The 14,845-nt window shown below is 35.0% G+C and overlaps 1 protein-coding gene across 5 annotated transcripts in view; it reads left to right on the top strand.

Annotated features, from left to right (window-relative positions):
- The window catches only part of LOC119074922 (PDF receptor), a 67,496-nt gene that overhangs the window by 30,695 nt on the left and 21,956 nt on the right, over nt 1–14,845 (top strand). For 4 of the 5 annotated variants that reach the window (XM_037181315.1, XM_037181316.1, XM_037181313.1 and 1 more), the window contains exons 2-3: nt 5,013–5,199; nt 8,711–8,818. In XM_037181315.1, the coding sequence (XP_037037210.1) occupies nt 5,103–5,199; nt 8,711–8,818 (205 nt within the window). In that variant the 5' untranslated portion in view covers nt 5,013–5,102. Of the gene's footprint in view, nt 1–5,012; nt 5,200–8,710; nt 8,819–14,845 lie in introns of those variants that run through there. The other variant, XM_037181317.1, reaches the window with a different exon arrangement.

Below are 14,845 nucleotides of genomic sequence, written 5' to 3'. Positions count from 1 at the left end.
ACAAACGAGTACACGCCGCACAAATTTCTGATGTGATTCAATGCAACAAAAATTGAATTGATTATTTTTCTCCTCGTTTTTGCTTCCTTGCCACTGCTTGTTAGTGGAACTGAATTGTTTAATGATGCGGTGAAATTGATTATTTCTCAATTCGAATTATATTTGTTGTTACAAATGGAATTTTATTGCAACTGATTACGAGTATTTTGTTAAAAAATCAATTCAGTTCCTGAAAATTCAATTTCGCGCATTCAGTGTAATGTTCAATCGTTCAGTCATCAACCTAAATTGGTATACCGTGTAGAGCACAACGAGGACAGGGTAAAATATTATAATGCTTTCAAAACTCTCTTTTATCCTAAAATCTATTACATAACCAAAATTAGCTTAGAAACTCTGCTTATCTTTTGTTGTTGGCGCGAGGGATTTTGATTCGCGTTTGTTGGTCGATGTGTGGCAAGAAATAAATGAGTGAGCAGTAGATACCATCTGTCCAGTTTTATTCGTAAAACATTTGCTCAGATAGCAGTCCTTACAGCTACAAATTTCTATCGAGTAAATTGTACACAAAGTTAGTTTACGTTTACAGGATCATGTAAACTACTTAAAACTTACGACTTGTATCTTGCTACACTTGACAACGTTAAACAATTCTATGGCGGCTTTACTCTTGCGGATGAACTTTACAATGAGCAAAAAATTAAAAGATCGTTCTGTATTTTTACTAAATACATCTGCTCGTCCGGAAATTTCTACCGAAAAAGAAACAATCATCATCATCAAACAATTGACGTTTGATTGCCGTGAAGATCGTTGAGGTAGCGATGTTGTATATTTTAGCGCGATCTGTTTGTCACTGCTGGCAGTAACATCTTTACTTAGATACCACATATTGTCAACCCACAAAATCCACTGCAGCATATGTTTACAAGTATTGTTATTGTACACGACACGCATACATTGACTCGTGTAACGCCGATACGCAACAGACTGTGCCGTTACTGTATAATACGTTTCAATCTAATATTAGAGGACGCCAGCGTTTTTGGACAAAAACGATAATGTCCAACAATAACAATAATTCCCAACAATAATGTCCCGTCAAAAATGGCGACCATTGTGAATGCATAGCATACACATGCCGAAGTCAATTTTGTATCTATTTTTGATTTTTATTCTAAAAGTGCGTCTGGATCTATATTTTAAGCTGAAAAAAATCTGTTCATCTTTCAACGCGCTGTTCGACGACAAACATCATCGACTGCAGAACAGACACGTGCTTAACCTGCAAGCGGAACATATAATGTTTGTCGTCGTACAGCGTGTTGTAAAGTGAAACAATTTTTCCCAGCTCAATGTCGTTAGCTTCCTACATATTAGATCTACGGATTGCAGTAATAAAATGTAGATCCGGACGCACTTTTAGAATAAAAACCAAAAATAAATAGAAAATTTACTTGTCCATGCGTATGCATTCACAATGGTCGCCATTTTTGACGGGGCATTATTGTTGGGAATTATTGTTTTTGTTGGACATTATCGTTTTTGTCCAAAAAAGCTGGCGTCCTCAAATTAGATGGATTTGTGGATTTGCTATTTCAATTGGTAATTGCGAGAAATTAAAGAAGGGGGATTTTTACGTGTAGAAAACAGCAATTAAAATTGGGAAATTATATTCGACCATTATTTGGCCCGAGTGAAAAAATTTTGAAAGTCTAAATCTGTCGAAATCAGATATCTCAAGTCTCAAAATCTATTGTTCTTCTAGACTCAACGAGACTTGAGATATCTGATTTCGACAGATTTAGACATTTGTGAGGGCTTTTTTTACTTGGGGGAGGCAGTGGAAGTAGTCGATTATATGATGCACTCGCTTTTGTTGGTATCGGATAATCTGGCACACGGTGCCAAAAGAACGCACTTTTAAACTACGTAAAAGGTGAACTTTCACACGCAAGTTTATTACTGCAAATGCCTTTTAGCCATGTAATCGACTTAATGACTCCTTTTACAACATTTTGGTATCGAAAAATCGTGTGCGAGTTCACCTTTTACGTAGTTGAAAAATGCGTTGTTTTAGCAACGTGTGCCAGATTACCCCACGCCCGACTGTAACGACAACATGTGCTTGTAATTCTCAACAAGACTTCGATGCCTCATATGTCAATAAATCTACTGTTAATCCCGAAAACTCATTTAAGTCCCAGAATGCTTTTATTATGTGGAAGAATTCATGTTTTCGAAACTGCGCTAACTTCCATACTCATTCTCATTAGAGTAAAGTCGATTTACAAAAGTGCCACGTATTTTGTTGTTCAAATTAAAAGGAAATACAAAATATACGTATAAGGTGGGCGAACATGCAAGGAAATCGATTTATTTTTCATTTCATTACCACAATATTCACTGCTGCTCTGTCACAATGCTACGATGTTTGAGATTTTTCTGAAAGAAAATCGTATAAAATGAAACTAAGCTAGTGGTTAAAAATTTAGCATTCGCTATGCTTTGAAAATTCCTTTGTTATTCCGGTCAGAATTGATGTAAAATAAAATCGAGCTTTGTTGGAAAAGGTAAGCGACATTCAAAATTCATTACTCAATTAAAAATGTGCGGGCAACATTTTGTTGGAATATTTTTTCTATTATAAAGCCTGTAATGCAACGAATATTCACTCAAATAACAGAGCCTGTATCAGCATGGCTCTTTACAAACTTATATATCGAACAATTTTCTTTTTCCATACAACTTTTCCATATCCATGCCCGTATCCCCTTACACTTTAATATTCAATTTAAGCAGCGACAAAGCAAATTTCCTTGATTTTCTTGAAGTAGCTTTATATTATATTCATTCGCTTGCATATGAAGCTCCCGACATAAAAACTACTAAATACCACTTCCGAACTTTTAAAGAGATCCTTAGTACTTCAGATGTATGAAAATTACTGATTTTGCGGTTTTCGGTTGTTCAACCGAGCTAGTCCCTTTATTGTGTTATAACAGAGAAAATTGTATTCCTCTTTATAAGTAGAAGTTCATAACCTGTATTTGCGCTAGATGCTGTTATTTATTCCAATATACATAAATGGAATATCTCAAACAAATCGCAAATTGTTACGTAATTTTTTTTTTATTATTTTCAATCGAAAGCCCACCTAAAAGCGCAGTATGTTAAACATTTTCAATGCAAATAAAATATTGTTAAAATGTTTGTATGGCTCTATTAAATGAACATCACGTTTTTCTTACGAATGGCAATTAGTAAAAGTATCTTTTTAAAACGTGACCCTACCTTTTATACTATTCACAGCAAGTTTCAAAACTTTGTTACATTTAGAAAATTCAACAAATTACATCGCTGAAAATAGTATGTTGTGTTACAAGTATTGTAATGTTGATTTTTTCAGCACCAGACCCAAGTTTTCCTTACGAGCGGAGCGAGAAATGTCAAGTTTTACTGACAAGTTATTTCTTCACGAACAAAATCGGCCGTGAAGAATCCAACCTCACTGTTAACTTTGACAGTATTAACTGAGCGATAAAAGTTAACGCCATTGAAAGAATAGTATGTTACATACCACCATTGTATACTATTTTTCTTCCTGGAGTACCAAAGTCACATTCCGAACAAAACATAACAACAAAACTGAACAGCATACCGGTGCAAAAGCATTCCATATTAATGCCGAAAGTAATCCCGCGCCCTAATGCTCATAAAGGGTCGGGTTTGGTATGACCTAACCAAACCTGAAATTTTAGTTCAGGTTCTTGTCGAAATCTGATTCGCATCAACTGGAATCGAAACAGGTCAACCCGATCATTATTTGAGACCGATTATTGTAGTTTCATTTTATCCACTCCGATCATAATTCATACATTTGAATATGAAATGTACTGATGTGCAGTGCATAGCAACTAATCCTAATTATACCCAGCACGAACTCTTTAATAGTGAAATCTCGAACGAAAACCGTAAAGAAGAATTCCAAATTAATTAAGAGATCAAACTTTCATACCAAATCGAGCACACAACTTGTAACAAATTGCAGCTACAAATTAATATAACCACCAGTTTCATTGCACAGTCGTAAAGAAATCATCTCGCAAAATGTTATGCGAGATGTATGTATAATACAGTTGGGTATACATTACATTAACTTATTAAAAATGAATTTAGGAGATTTGTTTTTTGTATACAGTTATTCAATACAACTCAATGCAGCCATTCAGAAAACGAAAAATTTATATGTTTCTGAAAAAAGACAACCAAAAGCTCATCTAAATCGATAAAATGATTGGATTCATTGACGACAGACATAAATGAAACACATTTAATAGTAATAAATATCATCTTTCGAAATAAATTTTTCGTTTTCTGTGGCGGCTCTAGAGTTAAGAGTAGAGCGACATCGATGCAAACACTCTATCACAGAGAGTTGCTAATATGACGACTGGGTCGTTTCGACGGATAGAGGGAATATGTCGAATGACAGTTGGGTTTTTGAGAGAGAATTCAATACATTTTCGCTCAACCAATTTCAGAATCATTCGACATATTCGACATATTCCCTCTATCCGTCGAAACGACCCAGTCGTCATATTAGCATCTCTCTGCTCTATCATTAACAGTACTAACAGCACTTGCATAACATGTTTGGCTCGATGTTTGGTGTCTTCGTGAAGCTTAATAGGTTTCACCGTAGGCTCATGAGCCACACATTGATTCGAAGTAAGTCTATTGCTATAGGAGCAGCCATAGTTCGTCGAATTCAGCCAAAAAATGACTTTTCAAAGTACAACAATGCAAAAAGTTAGCATTGATTTCGTGGAATTTTAGATACATTTTCAATGACTGGAATGAGATGTTTTAAGTATAGCCAAAAATTCCATTTATCTGTTTGGTTGTGAGGCCTATCTATGAGCAAATTCCCGCAGCTTCCTCAGGAATATATGCCCTGGTAGAATCAGTGAAATTAATCATTTAAAAAAATATTTTATCTTCAATTCCAGAAATTCTTAGTTCATCATGCTAGATTCAATTCATCGATTTCCCAACTGATACGATCAGCCGTTTCTATTAAAGAAAGTGATGGTAACGTCATGCTGTCAACTGCAGTAGACATTGCTCAAAATTACATGAATATAACGCTGGATTTGTGTGCCCTGAAACATGAAGATTTTATTATACCGGATGGAGGTAAGAACCACTTTATCACATTTTCATAGAACAATTTTACTATCAAGATTTCCTTTTTTTAATTGTGCTATGAAGAAACAAAGTTGAAAGAGTTATACTTGAAGTTGCTGTGAGAGCATGCTTATCGCTTGTTTTATTTGACTGCTGAACAATGGAATAAATGAGTAATATTTTGAAAGTCTGCTCGATTTAGTAGGTTAAGCGTACCAATCTTCGGACACGAAGGAGTAATCGGACATCGTATAAAAGTTTATGAATGTAAAAACAATAGGTGTCTGCGTAATTCTTGTCGGATGATTGGAAGTTCCGATTCGGAACATTTACATTTTTTTAAGTCATACGTCAACTTAAAATTATAAGTGGAAAGCGCAATCTCCGCGTAATAGTATATTACTTCCGAGGTTCCAAGTTGTGTATTTGATAAGTGGGGTGTTACAGCCCGACCCGAAGGGGAAAGCAATTACCGTTTTTTTTAAAAGAATTTAGCAGAATTCAATTATTTCTTAATAAATTTTCGATGAATATTACGAATTAAATTCAAGCGAACAGGCTTCCATAACATAACCAGTTGAGCACTAAAATGATTTCGTATATAAAACATCTGATATGGATGCCCCCAGCATTTTATATATTGATCGTACGAATAGCACTGTGCTTTGCTACTATAACATAAACCATTGATGCATATTGGATTTATTCCTACTGACAAACCACACTAATCGTATAGCATATACTGTCATTGAAGTTAATGTAGCCATATCAAGTGTAAATGCACTTGACGTTTCAATTTCAATTACCTACGACACGGTATATATAAATTAACCGCTTCTGATTATAAGAAAATTAAGTTTTATTATGTGTGAAACGTAATAACTACAATTCACTAGACTTAGGCATATGAATTATGCATGAATTCTATCATCAAATATCCTTTATAGAGAACACCATGCATATTATGAAGTACTGCTCCTAAACACTTTAAACGGGAGGGGATCGGCTAGAGCCTAGTGAGGTCTTTTTTCTTTGTCCCAATTCTTGATTGGCATTGACACTACCAATTATTTGGGTTATAAATAGGCAAGCAGGCAGAACAATTTCAACAGTCGATTTACAACAGTCGAACAACATGCCTATTAGAGGCCAAGGTGCTGGGAACCCATCCACTTATACTAATCCTACTACTGTCGAACAGTAAACATGTCTCCTAACTATCAGCTTGGTAAAAAACTTTTAAACAATTTTTTTATATTGACAAGCAAACAGAATAGCTCCATCAGTAGATATATTTAGCACTCGAACAGTAAGCACCTATATACCGACTCGGGTGGTAGTCAACTACCGAATACTAGATTGATAGATAAGGCAAGCAGGCAAAATATTTGGAATAGTCAAAGAGCGCAGCTCTCGAATAGTTAACATCTCTGCCGATTTGTGTACCGAGCACCAAATTTTCGAATTACATTGTCAACGATCACAAATTGTCAGAAAATAAATAATTATTATTTGCCTGGTGTTCATTTGCTCATTAGTGGCATCGAAATTTTGAATGTCAATCCAGCTGACCTTAAAATTAAGTGTCCACACTAGGTTACTTTCTCTAAAGAAAAAAGACCTAACAATGCAAGTGCTTTTAAATGTGTTGTTACAATGTATATAAATTCATGTTATACATACCTACTATACCGAAGCAAAAAAAAAACACCCATTACACGCATACATGTAGTTTTTCTAAAGAAAAAGGACATTATTGTAAACGGGCTGTTGGTTGAGTTCAATTACCTTGCATTTCCCTCACCTCAAACGGCTTAAATAAAGAGTACCCAGAATAACTTTTGTGTCTTTATACTGTCATGTTTTATTAATGATACACGTTCAGTGTATTTTATACAACTCCTAATCACTCATGGCAGAAAATGTCTTACAGTAAAATATTAAAATTGTTGCTTGTCGTTGTATATAAATTTCTTATAGTTTAAATATTCGATTAGAAAAAACCGCATTATAGTGGGGAAACTTTGAATGAGCACACTTTTTCCATTTGCAGTTGCATTCCATTTTTCTTGCATCGTAATGATGCAGAGAAATGATAAAACACGACTGACGGATTTTTTCTGAAAAATTTGAAGACGATGTGACCAGTTGTGAAAGTAGATTTTTGCTTTTTTGATGTTGACATCGTCAAGAATAACGAATTTAGTTTAAAAAAATAATTAAAACGAAAACATCAATTGGTTTCTTCCATCGTACAACCGACTGTCATCCACAGAAGCAAACATAACCGCAACTTAAACAAATTTGTTCGTTAAAACTTCAAAGTGGGGTTTCGTTGGCTTCTCTGTGGATGACAATTGACATTTTGAACGGCCTTGGAAGAGACCTATCACTGGAAACAGGAATGAAAGAAAACATTTCCGCCACAGATTGCATACATTTGAAGCAGCTATGTGGCGTTTGTCGCGAACTTTCTGGCTGTCAAATAGAGTAATTTTTAGTACGAGGCGCCATTTACGAACTTTTCGTTAGGAAATTGCCGCACACTGAGATTACGATTAAGCATAGCACTGTCAAGCAACGAAGCTGACTTTGACATCACTCAATTAGAAGGCGAAAACACACCTGTTGACTATTAAAAAAAAGAAAAAAATTGATAGCCATTGTATGAAAAATAATAGCCAACTTTGATCGGTTCGGTCCATTATTTGAGTGACATCAAAGTCAGCTTCGGTGCTAGACAGTGCGTTGGATTAAGTGGTTATCCATTTGACGCCATAAATGTGCCTTCTATTTCATACCGTATATAGCGGGTCATTTTAACGCTCAGTTTTCATTTATTATATGACGTCCGCGCTAGTTTGTCCGACAGTCAATACTTGAATTTTTGGCGCACATATGTCATGATTAGTTTAGAATTATCGGCTTTCTAATGAAGTGATTTCTACCGATATCATCCGTTTTAGTATCATTTGTGTCGGCACTACAGTGTCGGCGTGTGGTACATGAAGTACAGATAGTTTGTTGGAGCAGCAGGACCCCATAAAATCTCTTGATACAGGCGTGTAATATTCAAAAGTAGTCGGAAATTAAAAAAATCAGACAAGTTCATCCCGACAAACTGCAATTGGGTGATGATTTTCAAAATGGGAGAATCGATCCACCCTATCGTACAATACATTTTAGGTGGAAAATCATATTTCAAAGGATTCAAGCAACATTTCCATTGCTACAACATGTTGCAACACGTACATAATTTTAACAAAGTCCTTCACGTGACTCTATTTAAAGTTTGACGACGTTTTAATGGAACTTTCAAAAATGAAAAACGAAGCAAAACATTTACCGTTGAAAAGGATAAATATTTATTTATGCATAAGTGGTCGTTATTATCTATCTTTCTATTGCGGCTTTCCATTTCAAATATAATTAACATATTAACCAATGAAAGTTTACGAAAGTATTTATTCGCCAACTTTTTACTATGTTAGTATTTTAGTCACGTTACGTTTCATTTTAGGAACATATTGTAATTGGACATTCGACTCGTTTTTATGCTGGCCACCAACACTTGCAGGAAAAGTTGTTCGTCAAAAATGTCCCATTCGACATGGCATCGATTCAACAAGTAAGCTTGATTTTGTATCAAAATCTTTAACTAGTTTTTATCGATTTATGTTTGAATTGGATGATGCTATGTATTTGGTTTCTGGCTAAAGCGTTTATTAGGTCCGTATACACGAGATAAGATTTACGGTCGTTCTGTTGTATTACTGTATAACTTCAGGAAATACGGTCAAATTTAGTGTCTTAGGCATTGCTTATATCCTAACAATTTACCAGAGCTCCTTAGAATTACTTAGTTGTGTAGAATACCAACTCTGTGAAGCTGAAGCTAAATCGATTAAGAATACCAGAATACCACCCTTCAAAAATTTAAGTCGGCGCCACTGAAGAATACCAATACCAATAGAGTACCAATAAACTGGTACCCACATAGGCTAAGTACACCATATAACACCCATCAACGCCATACAAATCTCAAAACTCATAAAAGGATAGAATCATCAATATAATATAGTGGTGATGTGCAAAAAAATTCGGAAATATATCACATCACACACACAGTGCACATCTATGCACGTCCACATTAAATCAATAGAATAACTTAAGTATAAGGTCCCTGACCGTGATGTGCGGATGCAAAAACCAAATCGTGATTTGCTTGTGCAAATTTACATGTAAAATAAAATATACCGCAAATCACGGTTATGTTGGATCTTCATTTGCGGTATAATTTGTATGACGCTTTAGATACCTCCGAATATCGGTCTCTATTGAATTTCATATAAAATACCACAAATCACGGACAACATAACTCAAATCTAGATCCAATTGAAAAATTAAACTTAGTTAAGGAATTTCTTTAAATATCGATTAATTTTTGATTAATTGCGAAGCCAAATGTTCAATCTTCATTATAAAGTTTACCATTTCTCCTGGATGTCAAAGGATTTCAAGAAAACGACGTACAAAGTTAAAAATTGTCACAATACCACAAATCACGGTCAGGGACCTTATATATGTTATCGGTGCCCTTCTTACTTTTACTCTGTCCGTATGTAAGTATATGTCGTGTTACTATTGCTTGTAATGAAATAAAAATTGTAGTGACGTGACACATTTATGACATATTATTAATATAAATCAGAGAATCAAAATGTTTAGACACATCGAGAATATGAAGATGCAATTTGTTTTGACATGTTTTTCAAATGTTTACGAATCAACAACACTACACCTGTGCAAATATGAAGGAGGGTAGAAGTAAAGAAATTCACGTAGGTGAAATGTACGTATACAGCAACATGTACAAGAGCGACGCAATTCGCTCGAGTTGGAATTTGGAATTTTTTATTTTTTCCAGAGGTTGACACAAAATTTTTCATTCGTGCGTGGCGTAAATAACCGTAGCCAAAAGAAAGTCACAGTTACAAAGAGAAAAAACTCTGGTTCACGCTATGGGAAATCAAGAGTGTTGAAAAAAAAATCACCTGAACTGTCCTCTCGACTGTCATCAAAGAGAGTGTCAACAAAATGTTCTCACCGCATTTGAGTGGAGAAAATTGGGTTATCCACGCGGCACGGATGAACATTATATTTCGTATATCTTGTGTGAGTTTCACCGTAAGCGATTAAACAAAATACCAATGTGTAGCGCACGATCTCGGGGACCCAGCAAAATATAGCATATTACATACTTGGTCAAGTAAGTGAGTCATGATTGTACGAGGTGAAGCCGGAACGAGTGAAACATTTTCACAAGAGGATACGTACGAGCGTTGTCAAATTCGTCAAGTTAAAATTTAGTTGTTGTTCAGATCAATTTTTTCGGACCACCCTGTACATTCCAATTTCTTCATTCGTGTTCAGAATTTAGAGATTCACATATCTCACTTAATATATATTCGTAAAACACTTAAAAGAAAAGAAAATGGCCCAAAATTACGCGTTTTCTTCAATACCTCAAACATTTCGACATCGATGATTTTTTCGGAAGATGCGGGAAATTGCAAAAAAATGTCATACTGTAAACGAAATTTTATGACCATAAAAATTCAAATACTGCAACCGTCTACGTTATGAGCATCAAATTAACTTGGATGAACATGTAAAATTTTCTCCTCGATAATTAGGCCGACCCAAGCCGGGGTAAACATTCAAAATCAGGAATACAACAAAAGCAAACCCAGTTGAGGACATACAATTTGTATGATACAAAACCTAAGATGTGAAAATAAACAACATTTTAGTTGAATTTAAACGAAAAATTAAGTAAATTCCACTAATTTCACTAAAATGTAGTCATTCTGAGACCTTCAGGTAACTTGCATCGTTGAATTTGGCGTACTTTGAGAGAGTATGAAAAGATGCACCAACGCGAAGCATTAAACCCAAAAAAATGTTGGTCCATGGCCTTAGGATCAGTCACTGAAAATTGCGAAATTTACACTGTAACTGTAGGGCCCCAATGTTCAGTGGGTGAGCCTGAGGCCATGGACCAATTTTTTTTCTAGTGAATGGTGAACTTTGGTGAACTTTTTCATACTCTTTCAGAATATACCAGCTCCAAAATTTCCATTTTAAAAATAGCTTCACAAATCGTGCGTATGACGTGGTATGTTTTGTAACGAAAAACGTCACAAGATTACAATTGTAATGTCACAAGATTACAAAATGCATCTTCGATTTGTGAAGCCATTAGGAAAGTGATAACTTTTTAATTGGTGAACTTTGAAAGAGCATAAAAAAGTTCACCAAAGTTCACCTTTGAACCCAAAAAAAAGTTGGTCCATCTAGGTTCAGCGAATTTAGCATTTTATTACGTTTTTTGCAAGGTTCAGTGACCGGGTTCACCTGGACGGACCAAATTTTTTTTGGGTTCAAAGATGAACTTTAGTGAACTTTTTTATGCTCTTTCAAAGTTCACCAATTAAAAAGTGGTCACTTTCCTAATGGCTTCACAAATCGAATCCGCGTTTTTGGTGTAGTGGAATTTTGCAACGTTTTTGTAATTTTGTAAAGTTAGTTAAGCGACCTAACCAAAAAATGTTTTCGAATTTAATGGTGGACTTTGGTGTACTTTTTCAAGTTCTTTCAAACCACTCCAGCTTTCAAGATGTAATTTATCTAACGGCCTCAGAAAATTAAATTTGGCAGGCGGTACTAAAGCGTCCTTGTGGCTGTATTACATTTTTTGTGAAATTAGTGAAATGTCTTAATTTTTTTGGTCATGTTCAACGGAAATGCTTTTTATTTTCATTGTTTGTAAAAGTTGAAGCTTGTAATGACGAAATTTTTAATAATTTGAAAGTACATTGAAGAATGAAAAGGACAAGAAATAATTTTAGCATATCAAAATTATGTGTATGTACGACATCTTATTACAATTTCCCGCAACTTCCAGTATTTTGCACAAACGTTTTGCATTCGGCTATGTTGTTCAGAATTTAAAACTCTACATTTCTCCCGAAGAAACCCTTTTTTATCTTTTCGGGTTCTCGTGATATTCAATAGAACGCTAAAAGTTATTGATCAGAAACTCAGCCTGGCACCCTAACTTTTCTTCATCAGGGCACTAAACTCTACCGAAAAACACTTTAACATGATCCGGACCTCACTTTGGACACAGCGATTTCAGTGGCCAAATGACAGTTAATAAATCTGTTCCTTTGCCCGCTCTTGGAGTGCGTTGAAACAATATACGAGAAATACGGAGCTATGTGTCGTGCTGATATACACATTGTCCTGGCAAGACATAGGTGTACTCATGAGGCGTGATACGCCGAAATCAGCATCGTTTGTCCGTGTATTCGTCTATTCTTAATGTAAACGGTAAAACGTTTCATTTAAAATGTAAACGGTAACACGTTTCATTTTTTACGTTCAACATTGGTCGGAACAAAGCAATACAACAGCTGAGTAATTTAATACGGAGTATATTTCTGTATATTCAACTGGTGAGTTCCCTGTTGAAATTTCATTATACAAACTTTGTGCTCCACAAAACATTTTATTAAGTTGTAGCCCACACAAAATATTATTCAGAATGAAATTAATTTTCGGTAGAAGGCTCCCATCAACGCACTTCAAGCATGAGTGGTACTCTGAATAGGCTACAGAAACTTGACAGTGTGCCATACAACTGTAAAACACTGTAAAAAAAACCATAGGTCCCTTCCAAGTGCAACATCGAAATGTGAATCGTCATCCACAGACAACATAACCAAACAATGTCGTTGACAAAATGTATGGAAAAGCGTTGAGGTTATGGAAAGAGATCTATTTCATTACAAAATAGTATTCTTTTTGGCAATTGTTGACTATGATCACTTTCACTTTTGCATGAAGTGCGTTGCTCCCATTCATAATTTATTCTGCAGTGCATTGAAATTGAATAAATAGTCATTTGCATAAAACATATTCAAAGCAAAATTGTTCATGGATTTTATTGATACGTGGCGGATCCGAGGTCACTGAACATACTTAAAAAAATTTCATTCAACCTTTCATAACCAAAGAATTATTTTGAAGCTTAACTCGTGACCTGAGCAACAGAACGTAGGCCACATTTTAATTGCGTCCCATTGTAATTATTACTTAAGTTATTCGTAATTAGTTTACGAACCTCCAAACAATTGTTGAACTCTTTTGTTCTGAGTTATTGAATGGATTGTATGTAATTCGTCTATTAATCGACATGCAATTTCCACGGCTTCTATTTTCAGCGAATTAATTATAAATATTTTGTAAAGATGGAATAGTAAAAATTTTCATTCCTGTTGGATAGCGTCTGACAAAATATTAAAAGTAAACCTTCTCTACTGTGCTACTCAATTAAAATCTCAATTGAACAGTACACAAGACCTTGCTGGGTAATGTTCTTACTGTGTAAACGCTTGGTAACTGTAAATGTATGATGAGTTTTGTCAAAAAAAAATTGTATGCTTAGTAGGTATGCGACAATAGAGTATAAGAAGGATTTTTTTGTGGATATTCACGAAGAAAGAAACTTGAAGTGAAGAAATGTTGACAGGAATGTGATGTGATATAATATAATAAAGAAAAGGCTTTGATGATGATGATGTATAATAATAGTAGTCATGTAGATATAGTAAGGTGAAGACACGAATTTATTCTATTCTCGTGGATGATATGCTTCACGTGAGTTTTCTCTTTTAAGAAAAGGTCGTACAAAAAGTCAGTTCGTAATGCTAATACTTTGGCTCTTCGCACATTGTGCCATTAGCCTTTTCATGGCTATTAGAGTCACTGAATGTGCAGCTAGAACAGTTACGATATTACTATTATAAAGGGACTTGACTACACTTGATAGTTATAGAATTATCAGGCGATGTCTACCGATTATCGATAAAACATTCGATTGATATTGAATTTGATTTAATTTAAAATATCGATAATCGAGACACGGCAGAGTAAAATGAACCAGGCAGTAGCGGTTCATTTTTTAAACGTCAAATAAGGGACCTAATATATTGTATGAAAATCAACTTTTTAATTAATTTCATTCGCAAAATATAAGCCAACTAGATCATTCAGGTCCTTTGTCGAATCAAGCGTTCCTGCATGGTTTGCTTTACTCTGCCGTGGAACGAAATAATCGAAAATTTATCAGTCGAATGAATTATCGAACATGCCTAATGGAATTGCTGTTGTTAAATTGTAGTAGAACGTCTCAAACCACCGATATTGGTCGGTTGGAAGACGGTAACAATAACGCTAATCGCTAACTGTTTGAATAGTGGACTGTCATCTAAAAAATAATTAAATTTTAATTCTACATATTTTGACCAAACACAATGACAGAGTGAGGCGCACGATCTCAAGACTCCGATAAATCAATTAATTTTTCACTCGCTGTCACTCTTTTTAGCTACTTTACAACTTTACGGATGCCTAGGCGGCGTAAGCGCGTGGTAACTTTTACTAGGCTTTACTCTTCACTCTAAACTAAACGACACGGCAGTGTACAGTAATCCAGGCACTGCCTGGCAGGCAGTAGCGCTTTATTTGACTAGGGGCATGCATTATCGATCAACCTTATATTTTGCGAATAAAATTATTTTAATTTATG

Source organism: Bradysia coprophila, unplaced genomic scaffold (assembly GCF_014529535.1).
Source record: "Bradysia coprophila strain Holo2 unplaced genomic scaffold, BU_Bcop_v1 contig_151, whole genome shotgun sequence".
Classification (NCBI taxonomy): domain Eukaryota; kingdom Metazoa; phylum Arthropoda; class Insecta; order Diptera; family Sciaridae; genus Bradysia; species Bradysia coprophila.
Note: the sequence above shows the minus strand (reverse complement) of the source record. Positions and strands in the feature narration are given on the sequence as shown.